The following is a 21761-nucleotide window of genomic DNA, read 5'->3' as shown; positions in this document are numbered from 1 at the left end:
AATGGAATACTAGTTAGCAATAAAAAGGATCTAACTATTGATACAGGTAACAACATGGAGGAATTTTTAAATAATTATGCTGAGTGAAAGTAGCCAGGCAAAAATGTAAACATATTGTGATTCCAACAATGTAAGATCTTAGAAAAATGTAAATTACTCTATAGTGACAGAAAGCAGATTGAGGCTATCCAGGGATAGGAGGGGAGAGCAGAATGACTTACAAAGGGGCACCAGGAATCTTTTGGAGGTAATGGAAATATTCATTATCTTGATTGTTTCACATATGTATGCGTATATGTAAACCAATCGAATTATACTCTTTCAATGTGTAGGTACTGTACTTCAATTATACCTCGGTAAAGCTGTAAGGAAAACACATTTTTTATTTCAGCACACAGGATTCCTACAGTCTGAAATTAATCTCTACCTCTTCAGAGACTACCTTGGTGATTTGAGGTTTTTGTTGTTTTTAAAGAGATGGGGTATTTCTCTATCATCCAGGCTGGTCTCAAACAATCCTCTCACCTCAGCCTCCTGAGTAACTGGGATTACAGAAGCATGCCACAATGCCTGGTGTAAAAACCAGTGATTTGTTATTCTTCATCTAGCAATACTGAGAAGGGGCCAATCTAAACTGCAGTTGAAGAGGAAAGTGAGAGGGACAATTTAAAACTACATTCAGGGGCCAGGCGCGGTGGCTCATGCCTGTAATCCCAGCACTTTGGCAGGCCGAGGCGGGCGGATCACGAGGTCAGGAGATCAAGACCATCATGGCTAATACGGTGAAACACCATCTCTACTAAAAATACAAAAAAATAAAATTAGCCGGGTGTGGTGGCGGGTGCCTGTAGTCCCAGCTACTGGGAGGCGGAGCTTGCAGTGAGCTGAGATTGCACCACTGCACTCCAGCTTGGGCGCCAGAGCGAGACTCCGTCTCAAAAAAAACAAAACAAAACTACATTCAGGGCCAATATATGTAAAATGTGTCATCGAACAAGGAAAGTACAGCTAACCTCCTACATCACTTGAAACAAAAAATCTGTGTTTCTTCTCCATGAATAATTGAAAGAGAAGACTGCTTACTCAAGGATATTTGCATAAAGGCTAGACTTAGGGAAAACAATGGGGTTCTCCCATATTCAACAGGTTAAAAGTAAATAAAGTTACTTTTAAAAGAGAAAACACGGTCGGACACAGTGGCTCATGCCTGTAATCCCAGCACTTTGGGAGGCCGAGGCAGGCAGATTACCTGAGGTCAGGCGTTCGACACCAGCCTGACCAACATGAAGAAACCCTGTCTCTACTAAAAATACAAAATTAGCCAGGCGTAGTGGTGCATGCCTGTAATCCTAGCTACTCGGGAGGCTTGAGGCAACAGAATCGCTTGAACTCAGGAGGCAGAGGTTGCGGTGAGCCGAGATCGCGCCATTGCACTCCAGCCCGGGCAACAAGAGTGAAACTCTGTCTCAAAAAAAAAAAAAAAGAAAAAACACTATAAAATCTAAAGTAAAACTAAGCAGAATAGTTCTTCTCAAGCCTTGACAGTGTCCAAACACATTACGGGGCAGGGAGAGAAAAGGGAAAGGGCTCTCATGCTACTGCAAACCTCTGGTTTAGGAAATAGAAGCACCTGGCTCTCAGAAATTGAGTCCAAACATTCAACTCATAAACAGATCCTCCTCCTCTGATGCCATATTCATCAAGGGATTTTCTGGTTTTAATGTTGCCATATAGCTTTCCTTAGGGACAAAATACGTCAGTCAGGGTGAAGAGCTAACAGCTCTATTTCTCATTCTGAGTCAACAAGTTTCCACAGGATTCACACAGCAGTCTCCAGTGAGCTTTGTCAGGAGGAATCAATAGAAGGAAGTTTGGTGGGAAAGGATGAGATGAGTAGTATAACGGGCCCCTGAAGCTAGTCCCTGGAACAATGCCAGTTCATGACATATTAAAAATGATAAAGACAACAGAGTACATTTTTCATAAAGCTAAATTTATTTTCTATTATGAGATTATGCCCTTCTCAAATTTTTAATACTAAAATATCCTTCCTTATATGAAATTATAGTAATAGTAGATGATGTTCTTTTTATTGTTCTCACTTGGCAAAATATAAAGTTGGTAAGCCTATGTTCTCAAGTCTCAAAATATTTTTCAAACTGTAAATCACAAATTCTAGAAACTATTGGGCTGATAGGTAATGGATAATAAGTGTTCCACAAAGAAGTAACAGAGTGACTCCAGATATCTAGGAGGCGGCCAGGGCACCACTAACAGAGCTCAAGGTCAAAATGTTTCAATAGTAAGAAAGAACAATAGGAAAATGGATAGCTTTGCATTTCAACACACCAACAATTATTTTATCTAATTCATTTACTGAGTGGCTATTAAATAAAACATTAAGTTCATTTCATAAGTTGAAAACTTTACAGTTGGAAATTCTTTTTCTGCCCTCACCAAACGAAACAAAATAATCAAGATAAAAGATTAAGAAAAACTGCACAGTTTATTGAACACCTATGTGCCAGACATGCTAAACTTAAGAAAACCTCTAGAAACAAATAATTGGTCATTGTTAACACTGTTTCACTTTCAGATTCAACTTGCCCAAAAGAACTACACATTGAAGAGGACAATTTTTGAGGCAAAGGAATACACTCTTATAACACCAGGCTTAAACAAAATAAGGGAGAAAGGAGGTGTTCTTATCACGGAAGATCAAAACCAGAGCTTCCCATACCCCTGAAGTGCTGTAAAAGGGTTCTAGATGTGTAAGATAATTATCCCCTCAGCTCATGGGGACCTCCTCCCATGAGCAGCCTACTCTTGTTATATTCCATGATGCCTCAGAGATGATAATTTTCTACATGTGCTACAATGTGAAATGCTGAGAAGCACTTTGGTTTAGATCAAAGCCAGTAGTTCCTGAATAAGTACTAGAATGGTTCCATTAAGAATAATCTTGGGCCCAGGTGCAGTGACTCATGCCTGTAATCTCAGCACTTTGGGAGGCCTAGGCAGGTGGATCACCTGAGGTCAGGAGTTCGAAACCAGCCTCGCCAACGTGGTGAAACCCTGTCTCTACTAAAAATACAAAAATTAGCAAGGTGTGGTGCACGGGCCTGTAGTCCCAGCTATTCAGGAGGCTGAGGCAAGAGAACTGCTTGAACCTGGGAAGCAGAGGTTGCAGTGAGCCGAGATCGTGCCACTGCACTCCATTCTGGGCAACAGGGCGAGACTCCATCTCAAAAAAAAGAAAAAAAAAAAAAAGAATAATCTTGGCTGGGTGCAGCAGCTCATGCCTGTAATCCCAGCACTTTGGGAGGTTGAGGTGGGCAGACTGCTTGAGCTCACGAAATTGGGACCAGCCTGGGCAACACAGTAGAAACTCCACCTCTATGAAAAATGCAAAAAATCAGCCAGGCGTGGTAGTGCACTCCTGTATTCCCAGATACCCAGGAGGCTGCAGTGGGAGGATCACCTGAGCCCAGAAGGTAGAGGCTGCAGTGAGCTGTGATCAAACTACTGCACTCTAGCCTGGGCAACAGAGTAAGATCCTGTCTCACACACACAAAAAGAGAATGATCTGAGAAGTGTTAAAAATATGGATTCTTGAGTTCTACTTGTACACAATCTAATTCAGAAGATCTGCAGAGAAGCCTAGAAATGTGTATTTTAACCAAGTACACAGACAATTCCAGTGAGCAATCAAATCTGAAAAACACAGGTCTGAATTATTCATATGAAGCCTAAAATATCATTATTCAATTTAGGGAAAATATTAAAATCAGTCAACAAAACTGGCTAATCCAGTAACACAATTATAAAATAGAAGAAATTATTGTGATCTTTCGAGAAGTGCAGGTTGTTTTTGCTGCCTATTCTTAATTTACTAGTAAAACTTTCCACATCTTTTACAGAAAAAAATAAATAAATTATCATGGTCACAATGTGGATCAGCTTGTTAGTGTAAAGATGAGATGTGGATTGGGAAGTCAGCAGTACAGAAACTTATATTAAAAGGCGGACAAGACTGAAGGAAAGTGAGCATGTGGCTTACTGAACAGATAAACAAATAGGAGGCTAGCCAAAAACTAGGCAGAATACAGCGAAAGCAAATCACAAACCAAAGAAAAGAGAGAGTGGTCAGCAAATCAATAGGTGGTTAATCAACTTCTTAAAACTTTAGGTTTACCATATTCTGTGTTGAGGCCCCATAATTTCACTTTATTAGCTTCATACTGGGCTTTCTTCTTTAACCGACAAGCTCTGTGAAAGGAAGGAGCAGTTAGTTCACTTTCTTTTTCTTAATTTTAATTTTATTATTTTTAATTATGGAGAAGGGGTCTCGCTATGTTGCCCAGGCTACTCTCCAACTCCTAGCTGCAAGTGATCCTTCCTTTTTGGCCTCCTAAAGTGCTGGGATTATAGGCATGAGGCACCATGCCCAGCCTGCTTTCTTTTTTAAGTGAATTTTCATCTTTCATTTTCTAATAGCAATCCAAAACTGCTGCCTACTGACATTTATCAAATAACTGAGTTACCAGAAAACACAACATAATCATTTATGCAAATTGATTTTTAAAAATTTAGCACACATTTAAAAATAAAGCTATATCAGCACACAACTATTAAAGTGGCTAAAAAACAAAAATAAAAACAAACAAAAACTGATAATACCAAAAGTTGTACAGGATGTGAAGCAAGTGGAACCCTCATGTGTTGCTAGCAGGAAAGTAAAACAGCACATATAGCTACTTTGGAGAATAGTTTGGCAGTTTCTTATAAGCATATATGCTTGGATATTTATCTAAGAGAAATGGAAATATATTCACACAAACATTTGTAAGTGAACATTGATGGTGGTTTTATTCATAATTGCCAAAAACTGGAGGCAACCCAAATGCCCTTCAACTGGTGAATGGATAAACTGTAGTATATCCCCACCCAAAGGAATACAACTCAGCAACCAAAAGGAACAAATTATTACTCCAGGCAACAATATGGATGAATCTCAAATGTGTCATGTTGAGTGAAAGAATACAGATTCAGCTGGGCGCACTGGCTCACGCCTGTAATCCCAGCACTTTGGGAGGCCTGGGCAACATGGTGAAACCCCATCTCTACAAAAAATACAAAAATTAGCTGGGCATGGTGGGTCACATCTATAATCCCAGCTACTTAGGGGGCTGAGGCGGGAAGATCCCTTGAGTCCTGGAGGCAGAGGTTGCAGTGAGCTGAGATCAGGCCACTGCCTGTGTGATAGAGTGAGACTCTGTCTCAAAAAAAAAAAAAGGAAGACAGGTTCAATCAAAGGCTACATACATACAGTATATTCCATGTACATGACATTCTGGAAAAGGCAAAACTACGGAGACAGAAAACAGATCAGTAGTTTCGAGGGGCGATGGGTGCAGGAAGGGGTTTGCTTTTACAAAGAGACATAAGGAAACTTTTTAAGATGATTTCTGAAAACGTTCAATATCTTGATTGTGGTGGTGGTTGTATGATTGGATATGTTTGTCAAAACTCATAAAAGTATACATTAAAAGGTATACATTTTACTGTAAGTTATAGCTCAATAACTCTGACTTACCAAAAAAGCAAACAAAAAATAAAGCTATGAAAAAATTTTTTATTGTTATACAACATAATGCACCAGAGTCCATTCATCTCTCCCCTCTTAAAAACTTTTTCCATAAAACAAAAATACCGTCTTCTACTTTCAAAAGAAAAATTATAATATTCTCATTGTAGTATTTATAAAAGAAAAATACAATTTCTTTGTTGTCCTTCTATAAAAACTCACTTAAGGCCTAACCTCACCTCCTAAACTTTCTTCACATGAGTGAACATTATTAGCATTTACCTGGAAGCCAGCTTATTTTTTTCCTTCCTTGACCTTGGTCGGGCTGTTAAGGGAAGCTCACTGACTGGAGTCAGGTCACTAATCACCTTATTCAGTTTCCGAAGTTCATTGCCTATCTGGAGGAGTTTTTTAGGATTTGGAGTCAGGTCTTCTACATCAGTTCTCCGTGACTTCTTTACTGCATATTTTCCTATAAACAGTTTAAAAGAAGTTTAAGTCAGATCACTTTAATTAACAAGAGACACGTTTTTCACGGCCACATTTTTAACCACTTCCCACCACTACCTTTTCTTTTCAGAAGTCTTGGCATGTTTCAGAAGTCTTAGCATGTTTAACAATCTATCCTAGAAGGGCTGGCCTCCTCTCCTTCCCATCTTGTGGCTGCAGGAAATGGGGGTGATATGGCAGAGTTCTAACTTTTTCCAAGTTCTTCCCTACCCTAGGCTTCTAGTTCCAGCATGACAGATTCTTCATTATTTGCATGGCATACTAAGCATCTCAAATCTCAGGATGAGTATGAGTTCAACTAAACACCAAAATCAGGACTAGGGTATAATATATAGTCGGAAGAGAGCTCGGAGATTTTACACAAACCAAGATGTTTCTGATGCTACGTCTGAAAACTGTCAGACATACACATTTTTGTATTGAACTTGAAAATCCAACAAGTAAGCATAACCTTGTTTAAAAGCTCTTCTTTTGTTGCTTTGATAAATAACATTATAGAAGACTCAAGGGGTCTTGGTCTATCACTCCAGGCAAAAGGGATGGCTCTGTCCTCTGAACTCCTACAACTTTCCTAGTATTCATATGCTACTTGGGATTATTGACTGGACTTAATGTTTCATTTCTAGTAGAAAACTTATGTGAATGCAAAAGCTTGGTAATTATTTACTGAGAGACAATATAGTACACCTGGTTGCTAGTGGAAAAGGAAAATGAGACACAAACATACATCAGATGGAATTCTTGTCCTCAAAAATCCTTTGCAACTCACATCCGTACGATGAGTGAATAACCTGTTTACTGACCATCACACTTACTAGTAGTTCCCCTCCCCACTTTTTTCAGTAAAGACTTTGTATTAATTTTTTTTATTCAGAGCAGAAGAACTAGAAACTATGGATTAATTTAAAAATAACATTTGTGCAGAATAAATTCTACTTAATCACAGCTTCCTGAGTTCACAATAAAAAATTTGACCTACCTAAGACTGTCATTTTTAAAATTTTTTTAGAGACAGGATCTCACTCTATCGCCCAGGATGGAGTGCAGTGGCATAATCACAATTCACTGCAGACTCTAACTCCTGGACTCAAGTGATCCTCCCGTCTCAGCCTCCCAAAGTGCTAGGATTACAACCATGAGCTGCAGCACACGGCCTGACCTACCTAAGATTATAAACTTCTGATTCCTGCTACAGGTATTCAACTCTTCTCTACTACTCCTTTTCTCCATAACCATCCTCCCTTTCTTTTCTTTCCTTGCCCTTTTATCCCCATTACCATTTGAATTCCAGTCCCCCCATTTATATCTGGGGATTAGACAAGAATGCAAGAGAGCCCGTTCACTTTCTCCTCAACCCTTCTGCTTATACCAACTGTGACAGGTCAGAAACCAGCAGCCTCCTGGTCATTTCCTGGATGGGGTAGGTAGATTAAGAAGGGACTAGAAATGAAATAATGTTTACACAGTCCTTCCTCTCCGCTTAGGTGAGGACTCTTAACACTGGTAAAAGCTATTTGTGAGTGATGAAGAGTAGTCACGCAAATGTAGCAGCTCTACAGTCCCCATCTCCAGTTTGCTAGGAAGGGCTGAATGCCTAGGTACACGGAGTAAACATTATGGATTAGTAGCTCAACTTAATTAAAGTGACACTAAATATCTGACTGCAATCCCCTCTTACCATGATGTAAGCCATTTTTCTGATACATATTACTTGGCAAAGTATCTCGGTTCCACTCAGATGGTCTCAGCATCCTCTCTTGCTGTGATGGTGTAAGTTGTTCACTATACTCCCAGAAGTATCTTCTTTTACCTCTCTTCCGTGAAGATATTGAAGTCACCTCCTTCAGGTCTTCTACAGAATCATTTTCATAGCCTTAAAAAAAGGTCCCGCAATTTTTAAGCTCCATAAATTTCAATAAATCAATCAGAACAAACGAAAAGATCCCTTCTATTTGTAACTTGGTATATTTCCTTGCATCTGAAAACATCAGTGGCATGTCAAAGATAATAAATCAGGTCTATAAGAGAACTTTTAATATGTAAATCTCTAACTCATAAAACATTCCGAGATTAATAAACATAGATAACTACACTGTTCATCTTCCTTGGGTTTCTTTTTAGTTTTTATAAGTTAGTATACGGTACTATTTTTATTATCTTCAAACAGGATTAAGAGAACAATTATAGGACAGCTATAGGAATATCAAAAGTACCATCAGATAATGGTACTTAGATACATAAACTATGACTTTTAAATGTCTTCCTTCTAATATTAATGTATCTGAAACATGTCAGACAGAAAGCTATGTACACTTCTCTTTTTTTTAATATTTTTCTTTTATTTTAATTTTTAAAAAATTTTTTGTAGGCCAGGCGTGGTGGCTCACACCTGTAATCCCAGCACTTTGGGAGGCTGAGATAGGTAGATCACTTGAGGTCAGGAATTTGAGACCAACCTGGCCAACATGGCAAAACCGTCTCTACTAAAAAATACAAAAATTAGCCAGGGCGTGGTGGTGCACGCCTGCAATCCCAGCTACTTGGGAGGCACAGGCATGAGAATCACTTGAACCCAGGAGGCGGATGTTGCAGTGAGCCGAGATTGTGCCGCAGCACTCCAGCCTGGGCAACAGAATGAGGCTCTCACTCTGTCTCTAAAAAAAAAAAAAAAAAAAAAAAATTTTTGTAGAGACAGAGGTCTCACTATGTTGCCAGGCTGGTCTCAAACTCCTGGGTTCACAAGCAGTCCTCTGGCTTCAGCCTCTGAAAGTGCTGGGATTACAGGCATGAGCCACCATGCCTAGCCCAGCTGTATACACTTCTATGATGGTGTTCTACTGGGCAGAATTCTATGTGGCAGCATTAGTTTTCTTCCTACCTGTCACACTACTTCTTTTGGAAAAGTATAAAAGATGACGGTTCTCACACTGGCTATCAGATAAAAAACTTATATGCCTATTCCAGTTAATATTTTATTGAAAGCTATTTGTATTAACGTCACTGTTTAAGAAGGGGGGATTTTCCTAATAGGAAGTTTCAGAAAATACTTAATTCTGAGTTGCTAGAACTGTTGGTCAGACCCAGTATTGAACGACCTATAAATCTAAAATACCCTCAGAGAATGGCCACCTCTGATGTACTCCAGATCATTAACGCTAGGTACATGAACAAGACGGAATGGGCTGTGCGAAGAATGTACACGATCCAAACCTAAGGTAACCAGGAAAACTTGGGCAGCATTGGCCATAAGTAAAATGGTCATTTTTCCTTCCTGAAAACATAAGAAGGTGATGATATGTTTGCTTTGAGGAACTAAGTTTTCTCCAGACAAAGAATGAATCAGGAGCATGCTTCCATTTATATACTATTCTGGAAAAAGCAAACTATATGGACAGTGGTTGCCAGGGATTGGCAGTGGAGGAAAGGGATGACTATAAAAGAATATAAGGGGCCGGGTGCGGTGGCTCACGCCTGTAATCCCAGGACTTTGGGAGGCCAAGGTGGGCGGATCACCTGAGATCAGGAGTTCGAGACCAGCCTGGCCCACACGGCGAAACCTCATCTCTACTAAAAATACAAAAATTAGCCGGGCATGGTGGTGGGTGCCTGTAATCCCTGCTACTCAGGAAACTGAGGCAGGAGAATCGCTTGAACCCAGGAGGCGGAGGTTGCAGTGAGCCAAGATCATGCCATTGCACTACAGCCTGGACAACAAGAGCAAGACTCCATCTCAATAAAATAAAATAAAATAAAATAAAATAAAATAAAATAAAATAAAATAAAATAAAATAAAATAGAAGAGGGAATTTTCGGGGGTGATCAAACTATTTGGTATTAGTGGTGGTTACATGATTACATGATTTGTCAAAACTCATAGAAATGTACACTGTAAGAGGGGTGAACTTTACTGTGTGAAAATTATACCACAATAAACATGACTTTAAAAAAAAGAATCAATTTGGAAAGCAGAATGATTTCTGAGCAACAGTTAAGGCAAGCTTTTGTAGCACTGCTGGTATTAACAGCATTTTATTAGTGTACACATGGTAGTTTAAAACAAAACAGCAAGCAGTGTGATGGTGACCCTTAGGCTCTTCTTTTTTTTTTGAGATGGAGTCTTGCTCCGTCGCCCAGGCTGGAGTGCAGTGGCACGATCTTGGCTCACTGCAAGCTCCGCCTCCCAGGTTCACACCATTCTCCTGCCTCAACTTCCTGAGTAGCTGGGACTACAGGCGCCCACCACCACGCCTGGCTAATTTTTTCTATTTTTTAGTAGAGACGGGGTTTCACCGTGTTAGCCAGGATGGTTTCGATCTCCTGACCTCATGATCCACCCGCCTCGGCCTCCCAAAGCGCTGGGATTACAGGTGTGAGCCACTGCACCTGGCCCCTTAGGCTCTTCTTAAAAAATGATGCACAAGTTGAGTGACACAATCATTTCTAGAAGTCTAATTTTTAAAAACTATATTAGAATAAAGCAATGGCTTTGGCCTATTTATTTGTGCTTATGTTTCTTTTCAAATTATAGGATTTATTTTGTTCTAGTTATCAACCTAGTTTTGGAAAAGATGCAAGGGCCATATGTTGCCAACAGAAATGGCCTTTAAAAAGGCCCTTGTGGCCAGGCACGGTGGCTCATGCCTGTAATCCCAGCACTTTGGGAGGCCAAGGCAGGCAGATCAGGAGGTCAGGAGATTGAGACTATCCTGGCTCACACGATGAAACCCTATCTCTACTAAAAATACAAAAATAAATAAATAAAAAGGCCCTCATGGCCAGGTACGGTGGCTCACGCCTGTAATCCCAGCACTTTGGGAGGCTGAGGTGGGTAGATCACATGAGGTCAGGAATTCAAGACCAGCCTGTCCAACATGGCAAAACCATCTCTACTAAAAATACAAAAATCAGCTGGGTGTGGTGGTGCCCACCTGTAATCCCAGCTACTCAGGAGGCTGAGGAAGGAGAAGACTTGAACCCGGGAGGTGGAGTGCAGTGAGACGAGATCATACCACTGCACTCCAACCTGGGCAACAACAGCACGATTCTGTCTCAATAAATAAATAAATAATAAAAAGGCCCTTGTTACACTAGGTAAGCAAAAATTACTGGCTCACAAGATTACCCTAGTTTGACTGTGAACACCTCAACACAGGCAGATGCACCAACCAAAATACTCCCACCTTCCTATCAATGTCAGTAATTGGGTGTTCCACACTTAAGCCTATCCCAGCCCAAAGCATAAGGGAAAAAATTTTATATACAGCTTCCTCAGCTGTGTGTGTACACATACACACACACACACACACACATATACACATACCATCCTCCTGGATACTTTATTTGATATACTCCCTTAGATAGTAACTACCTTTGCCTCTCTGCAGGGGCCTGGATCTCTGGCAAATCACTGTCCCTAGTTAGGAAGGAGGTTGTTAGCTCCATTTATACGAACTAAAATGCTCATGGAGACTTGACATGATTTGGCACAGCTGGGACTAAGTCAGGCCCCACAACTCAAGGTATCTCAGGGGCTTCCCACTTTTCTTGTGCCTAATTAAATGATCTGAATAGATTTTTTCCTGCATATATTTCATGTTAAGTTTAAAGAATTATGAAGATTTTTTTATTTCTTCTGTCCCACCCAAATTACAGTTTTATTACCTATAGGTGTCCAGCCTTTTTCCCAGAAGTATTTAAAAGCCATCAGTTTTCTTTGACTTAATATAATAACATTTTCTAATAGCATACACCATAAATTCACCATCACAAAAATACACACACACACACACACACTCTCTCTCTCTCTCTGAATTTGTTGCCTAAAGCCATCCACCTTTCTTGGGACTGTGACTTGCTCTGTCACCCAGGCTGGAATGCAGCAGCGTGATCACAACTCACTGCAGCCTCGATCTCCCGGGCTCAAGCAATCCTCCCACCTCAGCCTCCTGAGTAGCTAGGGCTACAGGCACACACCACTACACTGGGCTAATTTTTGTATTTTTTGTAGAGACAGGAGTCTCCCTATGTTGCCCAGGGTGGTCTCGAACTTGGGCTCAAGCAATCTTCCCATTTCAGCCTCCCAAAGTGCTGAGATTACAGGCATGAATTACCATGCTCAGCCACCATCCACCTTTCAACACAGAGACTACCAATGATCAAACAGTATGAAAAAAATTATGCCCCAAGATCACTGGTCTTGAATCTAGGGTCATTAAATATTTCTCAAACTAGATTCTGAAGAACACTGTTACCGTAAGATATGGTTTTACCCGAAGTGAATTCTGTAGTCAGATGAGTTTTAAAATCTCTCATCCTGCATATCTCTCTTGCCAAATCACAGTACACACAGACATGTTAAAAGATTAAGAAATCATAACAGTAAATAAACCCACTTAACACTAAATTCCATGAAGATAAAGATGTCTACTTTTTTCATCTCTGTATAGCCAATACCTAATATACACAGTGCCTGCCACAAAAGTAGGCACTCAAAATTTTTTAAAACAAATTCATGATGTTGTTTAATGCAACATTTCCTATTAAGGCCTTTCCCTTTTCTTTTCATGTGATAGATCATCATACTGATCTAACTCATTGCTATCTGACATGATTACCAAAAAAAGTAACAAAATACCACATTTACTGCCTAAAATTTCAATCACACATCTCTGGTTAGTACAGACTACTGTCAATAAGCTGGTAAAGTCAACTGTGAAGATGTTTAGTGAAAATTACAAAATAAATTCTCATTCTGGGAGCCCATTCTTAGCCTTACAATCATGTAATTTCATGACCCCAAACAGTTGTAGCCTGTCCACAGAAAACGCTCTATTAAAATTTGGGAGCCAATCCAGAAAAGAAACTAAAACTCCATTTTGCACCTTTCCTGAAACTTTGTAGGCTCGTGAACTGTTGTAGCCAAGTGCCAAGAAACAGCATCAAGGGAGCTAGTCATCACAAAAGGGCCTTTGTAAACTGTCAGCTATAAATTAAACCAATCAATCCACCCTAAACTAGCACTGAAGAAACTATAGCTATCCTTACTCTTTTGCTACAAAGAATTTCTTCCCGTTTCTCACCAGTAACTCACTTTTGCATCTTTAAAGTCACTTGTTTAGTTCTTCTAGGAAAAGGAGAAAATTTTACTAGCAAATGTAAATAAAGCCCAAATAATACCACAAAATTAACACAATTTTGTGGTGAAAGCATGCTGCTCATTAACATTTGTGAGAACTGTCCAAATAATATTAACCAAAAGGGTTTTACTTCAAGTCAACTGAAAGTGAATGAATTAAATGCCATCCACAAATTTGGGATAATTGTCAAATAGGTCCAAGAAGAGAACTTGACCCTGCCAAATGCCTGCTAATGTATAAAGCCAATGTCCTGTTATGAAAGAGCAACATGCTAATAAATAAGGCTTCTCCTACAAGGGTCAAGGGAAGAAAATGTGACATGTGACTAGTTCTGCCTCCCTGTGAGAGTCAAAGGGATGAGAAAATAAAAATGGCGATCAATTAACCATGTGATCTCCCTTCACAGACCTCCTTATCTCTCAACACATCCAGAAGGAATGAAGTCAAGAGATCAAGGATAAATTTAGAGTGGAGTTAAAGGTCAAAGAAAAGTATGGCCCCAAGCTCCAAAATGGTTCCCATGGACCCAAGCTAGCCCCAGCAGAACCTGGTTACAGGCCTACCCCAGCACCAAGCCAGCAGCTGCAGACCTAGGCTCAGGGCCCACCCATCCCTGGAGTCCTGGACTCCAGGCTCACACCCACAGTCCTAGTTGACAGGCCTGCCCCAAGAGACCCCTATGCCACGCTGGTGCCTGTGGAGTCAGGACCAAGTCCACTCCCACAGATACAGGTGCCAGGTAAGTTCTCGTGGATTCAGACTCAAAGCCCACCCCACTGCCGGGTCAGCTCCTATGGACCCAGGTTTCAGACTGACCCCAAATGATCCAGGCTCCAGGCCTGCTTCCACAGTACCAGGCACCAGGATGACCTCTACAGACCCAAGCCTCAGACCCACCTGGCTGCTGACTCCAGCAATAGGCCAGCCTACCCAAGGACTCCAGGAGCAAACTTGCCTGCAGAGCCCTTCAGCAAGCCCACCCAGAACCTCTAGATGACCTGACAAGTGAAGGGCTTTCCTTGGCAAAGCCAGTCTATAAAGACTGGAAGAGGAGCCCACATGTTTAAATGTATAGACACCAATTCAAGGCCACAAGGATCACAAATAATCAGGGACAAATGACACTAGCAAAGGAAGAAAATTAAGCACCAGCAACTGATCCAAAATAATGCAGATCTATGAACTTCCTAACAAAGAATTCAAAATAATTGTCTTAAAGAAGCTCAGTGAGCAACAAGAGAACATAGACAACCAAATGCAATCTAGAGCTGAAGAACACAAGGACTAAACTGAAAAATTCCACAGGGCAATTCAACAGAAGACTTGATCAAACAGAAGAAAGAAGCAGTGAGCTCCAAGACAGGTCATTTGAAATTATCCAGTTAGAGGAACAAAAAGAAAAAGGAATGAAAAAGAATAAAGAAAGCCTACAGGATTTATAGGACACCATCAAGCAAAATGAAATGCACATTATAGGAATAGTGAAAAGAGTAAAGAAAGAGAAAGGGGCAGAAAGTTTATTTAAAGTAATAATGACAGGCCGGGCACGGTGGCTCACACCTGTAATCCCAGCACTTTGGGAGGCCGATGGGGGCAGATCACCTGAGGTCAGGAGTTCAAGACCAGCCTGACCAACATGGTGAAACCCCGTCTCTACTAAAAACACAAAAATTAGCTAGGTATGGTGGGCACCTGTAATCCCAGCTACTCAGGAGGCTGAGGCAGGAGAATCACTTGAACCCAGGAGGCAGAGGTTGCAGTGAGTCAAGATGGTGCCACTGCACTCCAGCCTGGGAGACAGAGTGGCAAGACTTCGTCTTAAAAAAAAAAAAAAAAAATTCACTAAGACACATTATAATCAAATTCTGAAAAGTCAAAGACAAAGAGACTTTTGAAAGCAGCAAGAGAAAAGCAACTTGTCATATACAATGAAACTCTCATAAGACTGTCAGTGGTTTTCTCAGCAGAAACCTTGAAGGCTAGAAGAGAGTGAGATAACATATCCAAAGTGCTGAAAGAAAAAAAACCACTGGGCTGGGCATGGTGGCTCATGCAAGTAATTCCAGCACTCTGGGAGGCCAAGGCAGGTAAAATGCTTCAGCCCAGGAGTATAAGACCAGCCTGGGTAACATGGTAAAACTCCATCTCTACAAAAAAATACAAAAATTAGCTGGGTGTGGTGGCATACACCTCAGCTACTTGGGAGGCTGAGGTGGAAGGATTGCTTGAGCCCAGGAGATTGAGGGTGCAGTAAGCTAGGATCACGCCATTGCACTCTAGCCTGAGCAAGAGTTAAGACCCTGTCTCAAGAAAAAAAACAAAAACAACACCCTACAAAGAACACCATATCCAGCAAGCAAGCTGTCCTTCACAAATGAAAAAAATAAATAAAAGCTTTCCTAAGTTGGGCATGATGATGCACATCAGTAGTTCCAGCTACTCAAGAGGACTGAACTGGGAAGACTGCTTAAGCTCAGGAGTTCAAGACCAGCCTGAGTAACATAGTGAGACCCTCTCTCTTAAGGGAAAACAAAAAAGACTTTCCCAGAAAACAAAAGCTGAGGGAGTTCATCACCAGTAGGACTGCTTCACAAGAAATGTTAATGGGAGTTCTTCAAGTTGAAATGAAAGGATGCTAACTAACAGCATGAAAACATATGGGTTGCGGGGGAGCAGTGTGGCTCATGCCTGTAATCCCAGCACTTTTCGAGGCCGAGGTAGGTGGATCACCTGAGGTCAGGAGTTTGAGACTAGGCGGGCCAACATGGTGAAACCCTGTCTTTACTAAAAATACAAAAATTAGCAGGGCGTGGTGGTGGTCGCCTGTAATCTCAGCTACTCAGGAGGTTGAGGCAGGAGAATCGCTTGAACCCGGGAGGTGGAGTTGCAGTGAGCTGAGATCACGCCACTGCACTCCAGCCTGGGCGAGAGAGTGAGACTCCATCTCAAAAAAAAAAAAAGAAAACATGAAAGTATAAAATTCACTGTGTAAAAATAAGAACAGTCATATTCAGAATGCTCTAATACTGTAACAGTGGTATGCAAAACACTTTTAATGCTAGTATAAAAGTTAAAAAGGCATTAAAAATAACTATATATAAAATAATTTTGGCTATGCGTGGTGACTCACACTAGTAATCCCAGCACTTTGGAAGGCTGAGGTGGGCGGATCACTTGAGGTCAAGAGTTCGAGACCAGCCTGGCCAACATGATGAAACCCTGTCTCTACTAAAAAAAAAAAAAAAAATTTATATATATATATACACACACACACACACACACACACACACACACACACAAAAGATTAGCCAGGTGTGGTGGCAGGTGCCTGTAATCCCAGCTACTTGGGAGGCTAAGGCAGGAGAATCATTCGAACCTGGGAGGAGGAGGTTGCAGTGAGCCAAGGTTGCAGTGAGCCAAGACTGTGCCACTGCACTCCAGCCTGGATGACAGAGCAAGACTCTGTCTCAAAAAAAAAAAAAAAAAAAAAAAAAAGCTATATATAAAATAATTTCTTAAGGGACACACAATATGAAAAGATGTTAACTGTAGTATCAATAAAAAGTGTAAAGTGTAGAGATTTTATATATAGCCGAAGTTAAAACTATTACCAGCTTAAAAAAGACTTGTGTTTTATGTAAGCCCCATGGTAATCACAAAGAAAAATCTGTAGTATAGATAACATAAAAGATAAAGAAAAAGGAATCAAAGCATACCACTACAAAAAACCAACAAATCACAGAGGAAGAGAGCAAGAGAGGAAGTAACAAAAGGACTATAAAACAGTCAGAAAACATTAACAAAATGGTAACAGTAAATCCTTACCTATCAATACCCAGTAAAATGATATAGAGTGGCTGAATGAATAGAAAACCAAGAACCAACCCTATGTTGCCCACAAGAAAATCACTTTAGCTTTAAGGATGCATATAGCCAGGCATAGTGGCTCACACCTGTAATCCCAGCACTTCGAGAGGCCAAGGCAGGCAGATCACTTGAGCCCAGAAGTTCAAGACCAGCCTAGGCAACATAGGGAGACCTCATCTCTACAAACAATACCAAAATTAGCTGGGTACGGGGGTGCATGCCTGTAGTCCTAACTACTCGGGAGACTGAGATGGGAAGATTGCTTGAGTCTGGCAGGTCAAGGCTGTAGTGAGCAGTGATTGCACCACTGCACTCCAGCCTGGGCAACAGAATAAGAACCTGTCTCAAAAAAATAAAAAGGATGCATGTAAGCCATAAGTGAAGAAATGAAAAGAGATATTCCATGGAAATGGCAACCAAAAAGGACAGAGCTGGCTATACTTATATCAGACAAAATAGATGTTAAATCAAAAACTGTCACAAGAGGTGGCACACACCTATAGTCCCAGCTACTCAGGAGGCTGAGGCAGTGGTACTGCTGGAGCCCAAGTAGTTGAGACTGCAGTGAGCTGTGATAGTACTGGTGCACACCAGCAGCCTGGGTAACAGAGTAATATTCTGTCTCAAAAAAAAAAAAAAAAAGTAAAAAAATAACTACTGTCACAAGACAAAGAGGGTCTTTATATAATAATAAAGAGTTTGTTGATTTATCAAGAGGTTATATACATAGTAAATGTATATACTCCCAATATCAAAGCACCTAAGTAAATGAACCAAATATTAATAGAACTAAAGGAAAAAACAGACGGTAATATAGGGGACTTCAACACTCCATTTTCAACAATGGATAGATCATCAGAATATCAATTAAAAAAACAATGGATGTGAATAACACTTCAGACCAAATGGACCTAACAGACATATATAGAACATTCTGACAGCAGCAGAATATATACTCTTTTCAAGCACAGACAGAACATTCTCTAGTTTAGATCATATGTTAGGCCACAAAACAAGTCTTACTTAACAAATTTAAGAAGACTGAAATAATACCAAGTATGATATTTTGGCAACTGTATAACTAGAAATCAGAAGGAAATCAGAAGGAAATTGAGACCATCCTGGCTAACACAATGAAACCCCGTCTCTACTAAAAAATACAAAAAATTAGCCAGGCGTAGTGGCGGGCGCCTGTAGTACCAGCTACTCAGGAGGCTGAGGCAGGAGAATGGCTGAATCCGGGAGGCGGAGCTTGCAGTGAGCAGAGATTGCGCCACTGCGCTCCAGCCTGGGCGACAGAGCGAGACTCCATCTCAAAAAAAAAAAAAAGAAGGAAAATTGGAAAATTGACAAATATGTAGAAATTAAACAACAAACTCCTGAACAACCAATGGGTCAAAGAAATCAAAAGAGGAATAGAAAAATATGTTGAGACAAACAAAAATGGAAACACAACATATCAAAACTTACGGGATAAAGCAAAAGCAAATCCAAGAGGGAATCTTATGGTAATAAATACCTACAACAAAGAAAAAAAAAATCTCAAATAAACAACCAAACTTTACACCTCAAGGAAGTAGAAAAAGAAGAACTAACCCAAAGTTAGCAGAAGGAAGAAAATAACAAAGATGAGAGAAAAATAAATGAAATAGACATTAAAAAACAATAGAAAAGATCAATGAAGAGTTTTTTGTTGAAATGAAAACGAAATTCACAATCTTTTAGCTAAATTAAGAAAAAAGAAGACTCAAATCAATAAAATCATAAATGAAAGAAGAGAAATCAGATTTAATACCACAGAAATGCAAAGAATCATTAAGGACTACTATAAACAATTATATAATAACAAATTGAATAACCTAGAAGAAATGGATAACTTCCTAGAAACATACCAAGACTGAATCATGAAAAAAATAGAAAAGCTCAACAAACCAATAACAAGAAAGAACACTGAATCAGTAATCAAAAACTGTCGGCCGGGCACGAGGACTCACATCTATAATCCCAGCACTTTGGGAGGCCGAGGCGGGCAGATCACCTGAGGTCAGGAGTTCCAGACTAGCCTGGCCAACATGACGAAACCTCATCTCTACCAAAAATACAAAAAGTAGCCAGGCATGGTGGTGACTGCCTGTAGTCCCAACTGCTCAGGAGGCTGAGGCAGGAGAATCACTTAACCCGGGAGGCGAAAATTGCAGTGAGCCGAGTTCATGCCACTGCACTCCAGCCTGGGTGACAGAGCAAGACTCTGTCTCAAACAAACAAAAACTCTCAATGAACTAAAGCCAAAGGCCTGCTGACTTCACTAGTAAATTCTACCAAATATTGAAGGAAGAATTAATACCAATCCTTCTCTAATACTTCTAAAGAAATGTAGAGGAGAGAACATTTCCAAACTCATTTTATGAGGCCAGTATTACCATGATACCAAAGCTAAACAAGAACACACGAGGTAAGAAAATCACAGGCCAGTACCCCTGATGGACATGGATGCAAAAATCCTCAACAAAATACTAGCAAGCCATGTTCAACAGCACACTAAAAGGATCATACATCATGATTAAGTGGGATTTATCTTTGAGATGCAAGGATGATTCAATATATGCAAATCAATCAATGATATACCACATTAACAGACTGAAGGATAAAAACAATATAATCATCTCAATAGATATGGAAAGAACATGTGACAACATTCAACATGCTTCAAGATCTGAAAGAATTTGCTTTAAAAAATTCAACATGCTTTCATGATAAAAAAAATTTAACAAATTACATATAAAAGGAACGTACCTCAACATAATAAAGGCCATACATGACAAACCCATAGCTAACATCATACTCAGTGATGAAAACCTGAAAGCTTTTCCTCTAAGACCAGGAACAAGACAAGGATGCCCATTCTCTCAACTACTATTCCATGTATTGATAATACCGGAAGTCCTATCTAGAGAAATTATGCAAAAGGAAAGGAAAGGGAAGGGGAGGGGAGGGGAGGGGAGGGGGAAGGGGGAAGAGGGGAGAGGAGGGCAGGGGAGGGACTGGACACAGAAAGGGGAGGGGAGGGGAGGAGAGGAGAGGGGAGGGGAGGGAAGGGAAGGGAAGGGAAAAGGAAAGAGAAAAGGAAGGGAGGGAAGGGAGGCAGGGGAAGAAAGAAAACAAAGAAGGAAAGGCATCCAAATAGGAAAAGAAATTGTCTCTGTTAGTAGATGACATGATCTTGTATCTAGAAAACCCTAAAGACTTCACCATAGGCTGGGCGCAGTGGCTCAAGCCTGTAATCCCAGCACTTTGGGAGGCCAAGGCGGGCAGATCACAAGGTCAGGAGATCGAGACCATCCTGGCTAACACGGTGAAACCCCGTCTCTACTAAAAATACAAAAAAATTAGCCGGCTTTGGTGGCGGGCGCCTGTAGTCCCAGCTACTCAGGAGGCTGAGGCAGGAGAATGGCGTAACCCGGGAGGCGGAGTTTGCAGTCAGCCCAGATGGCGCCACTGCACTCCAGCCTGGGCAACAGAGCAAAACTCTGTCTCAAAAAAAAAAAAAAAGACTTCACCATAGAACTGTTTGAACTAATAAACTAATTCAGTAAAGCTGCAGGATACAAAATCATTATTCAAAAATCAGTTGTGTTTCTATATGCTAACAACTATCCAAAAAAGAAATTAGAAAAACAATCCCATTTACAACAGTATCACACCAAAAAAAAAAACTTAGAAAAAAATTTAACCAAGAAAGTGAAAGATCTATACATTGAAAACTATACAACATTGGTGAAAGAAACTGAAGACACAAATAAATAGAAAGATATCCTATGTTTATGGATTGGAAGAATTAATACAGCCAAAATATCCATATTACCCAAAATGAACTACAAATTCAATGCAATCCTTAAATAAAGGGAAAAAGACCCTAAAACTCATATGAAATCACAAAAGATTCTGAATAGCCAAAGCTATCTTGGGCAAGAAAAACAAAACTGGAGGCATCATATTATCTGATTTCAAAATATATTACAAAGCTTTAGTAATTATAGGCCAGGCACGGTGGCTCATGCCTGTAATCCCAGCACTTTGGGAGGCTGAAGCTGGCAGATCACGAGGTCAGGAGATCGAGACCATCCTGGCTAAGATGGTGAAACCCCGTCTCTACTAAAAATACAAAAAAATTAGCTGGACGTGGTGGCGGGCGCCTGTAGTCCCAGCTACTTGGGAGGCTGAGGGAGGAGAATGGCGTGAACCTGGGAGGCGGAGCTTGCAGTGAGCCAAGATCGGGCCACTGCACTCCAGCCTGGGCAACAGAACAAGACTCCGTCTCAAAAAAAAAAAAAAAAAAAAAAGCTATAGTAATTATAACAATATGGTACTGGCATAAAAACAGACATATATACCAATGAAACAGAGAGCCCAGAAATAAATTCTCACATTATGTCCAATTAATTAATTCTTGGCAAAGGTGCCAGAAACAACAATAAGTAAAGGATAGTCTCTTCAATAAATGGTTATGGGAAAACTGGATATTCAAAGGCAAAATAATGAAACTGGAGACCCTTATCTCATACCATATTGAAAAATCAACTCGAAATGGATTAAAGACTTAAACATAAGAACTAAATAATAAAAATACTAGGAGAAAACATGAAAAAGGATTCTTGACATTG

At 40.4% G+C, this 21761-nt stretch overlaps 1 protein-coding gene across 6 annotated transcripts in view; it reads right to left on the bottom strand.

Moving 5' to 3' along the window:
* The window catches only part of CREBRF (CREB3 regulatory factor), an 83182-nt gene that overhangs the window by 22862 nt on the left and 38559 nt on the right, over positions 1-21761 (bottom strand). For all 6 annotated transcript variants that reach the window (XM_004043006.4, XM_019027871.4, XM_055387379.2 and 3 more), the window contains exons 5-7: positions 7776-7970; positions 5870-6059; positions 4196-4269 (exon numbers count right to left, since the gene is read on the bottom strand). In XM_004043006.4, the coding sequence (XP_004043054.4) occupies positions 4196-4269; positions 5870-6059; positions 7776-7970 (459 nt within the window). The remainder of the gene's footprint in view (positions 1-4195; positions 4270-5869; positions 6060-7775; positions 7971-21761) is intronic.

The sequence above is a fragment of the Gorilla gorilla genome, chromosome 4 (assembly GCF_029281585.2).
Source record: "Gorilla gorilla gorilla isolate KB3781 chromosome 4, NHGRI_mGorGor1-v2.1_pri, whole genome shotgun sequence".
Taxonomy (NCBI): domain Eukaryota; kingdom Metazoa; phylum Chordata; class Mammalia; order Primates; family Hominidae; genus Gorilla; species Gorilla gorilla.
This window is presented reverse-complemented; position numbering and strand designations above follow the sequence as displayed.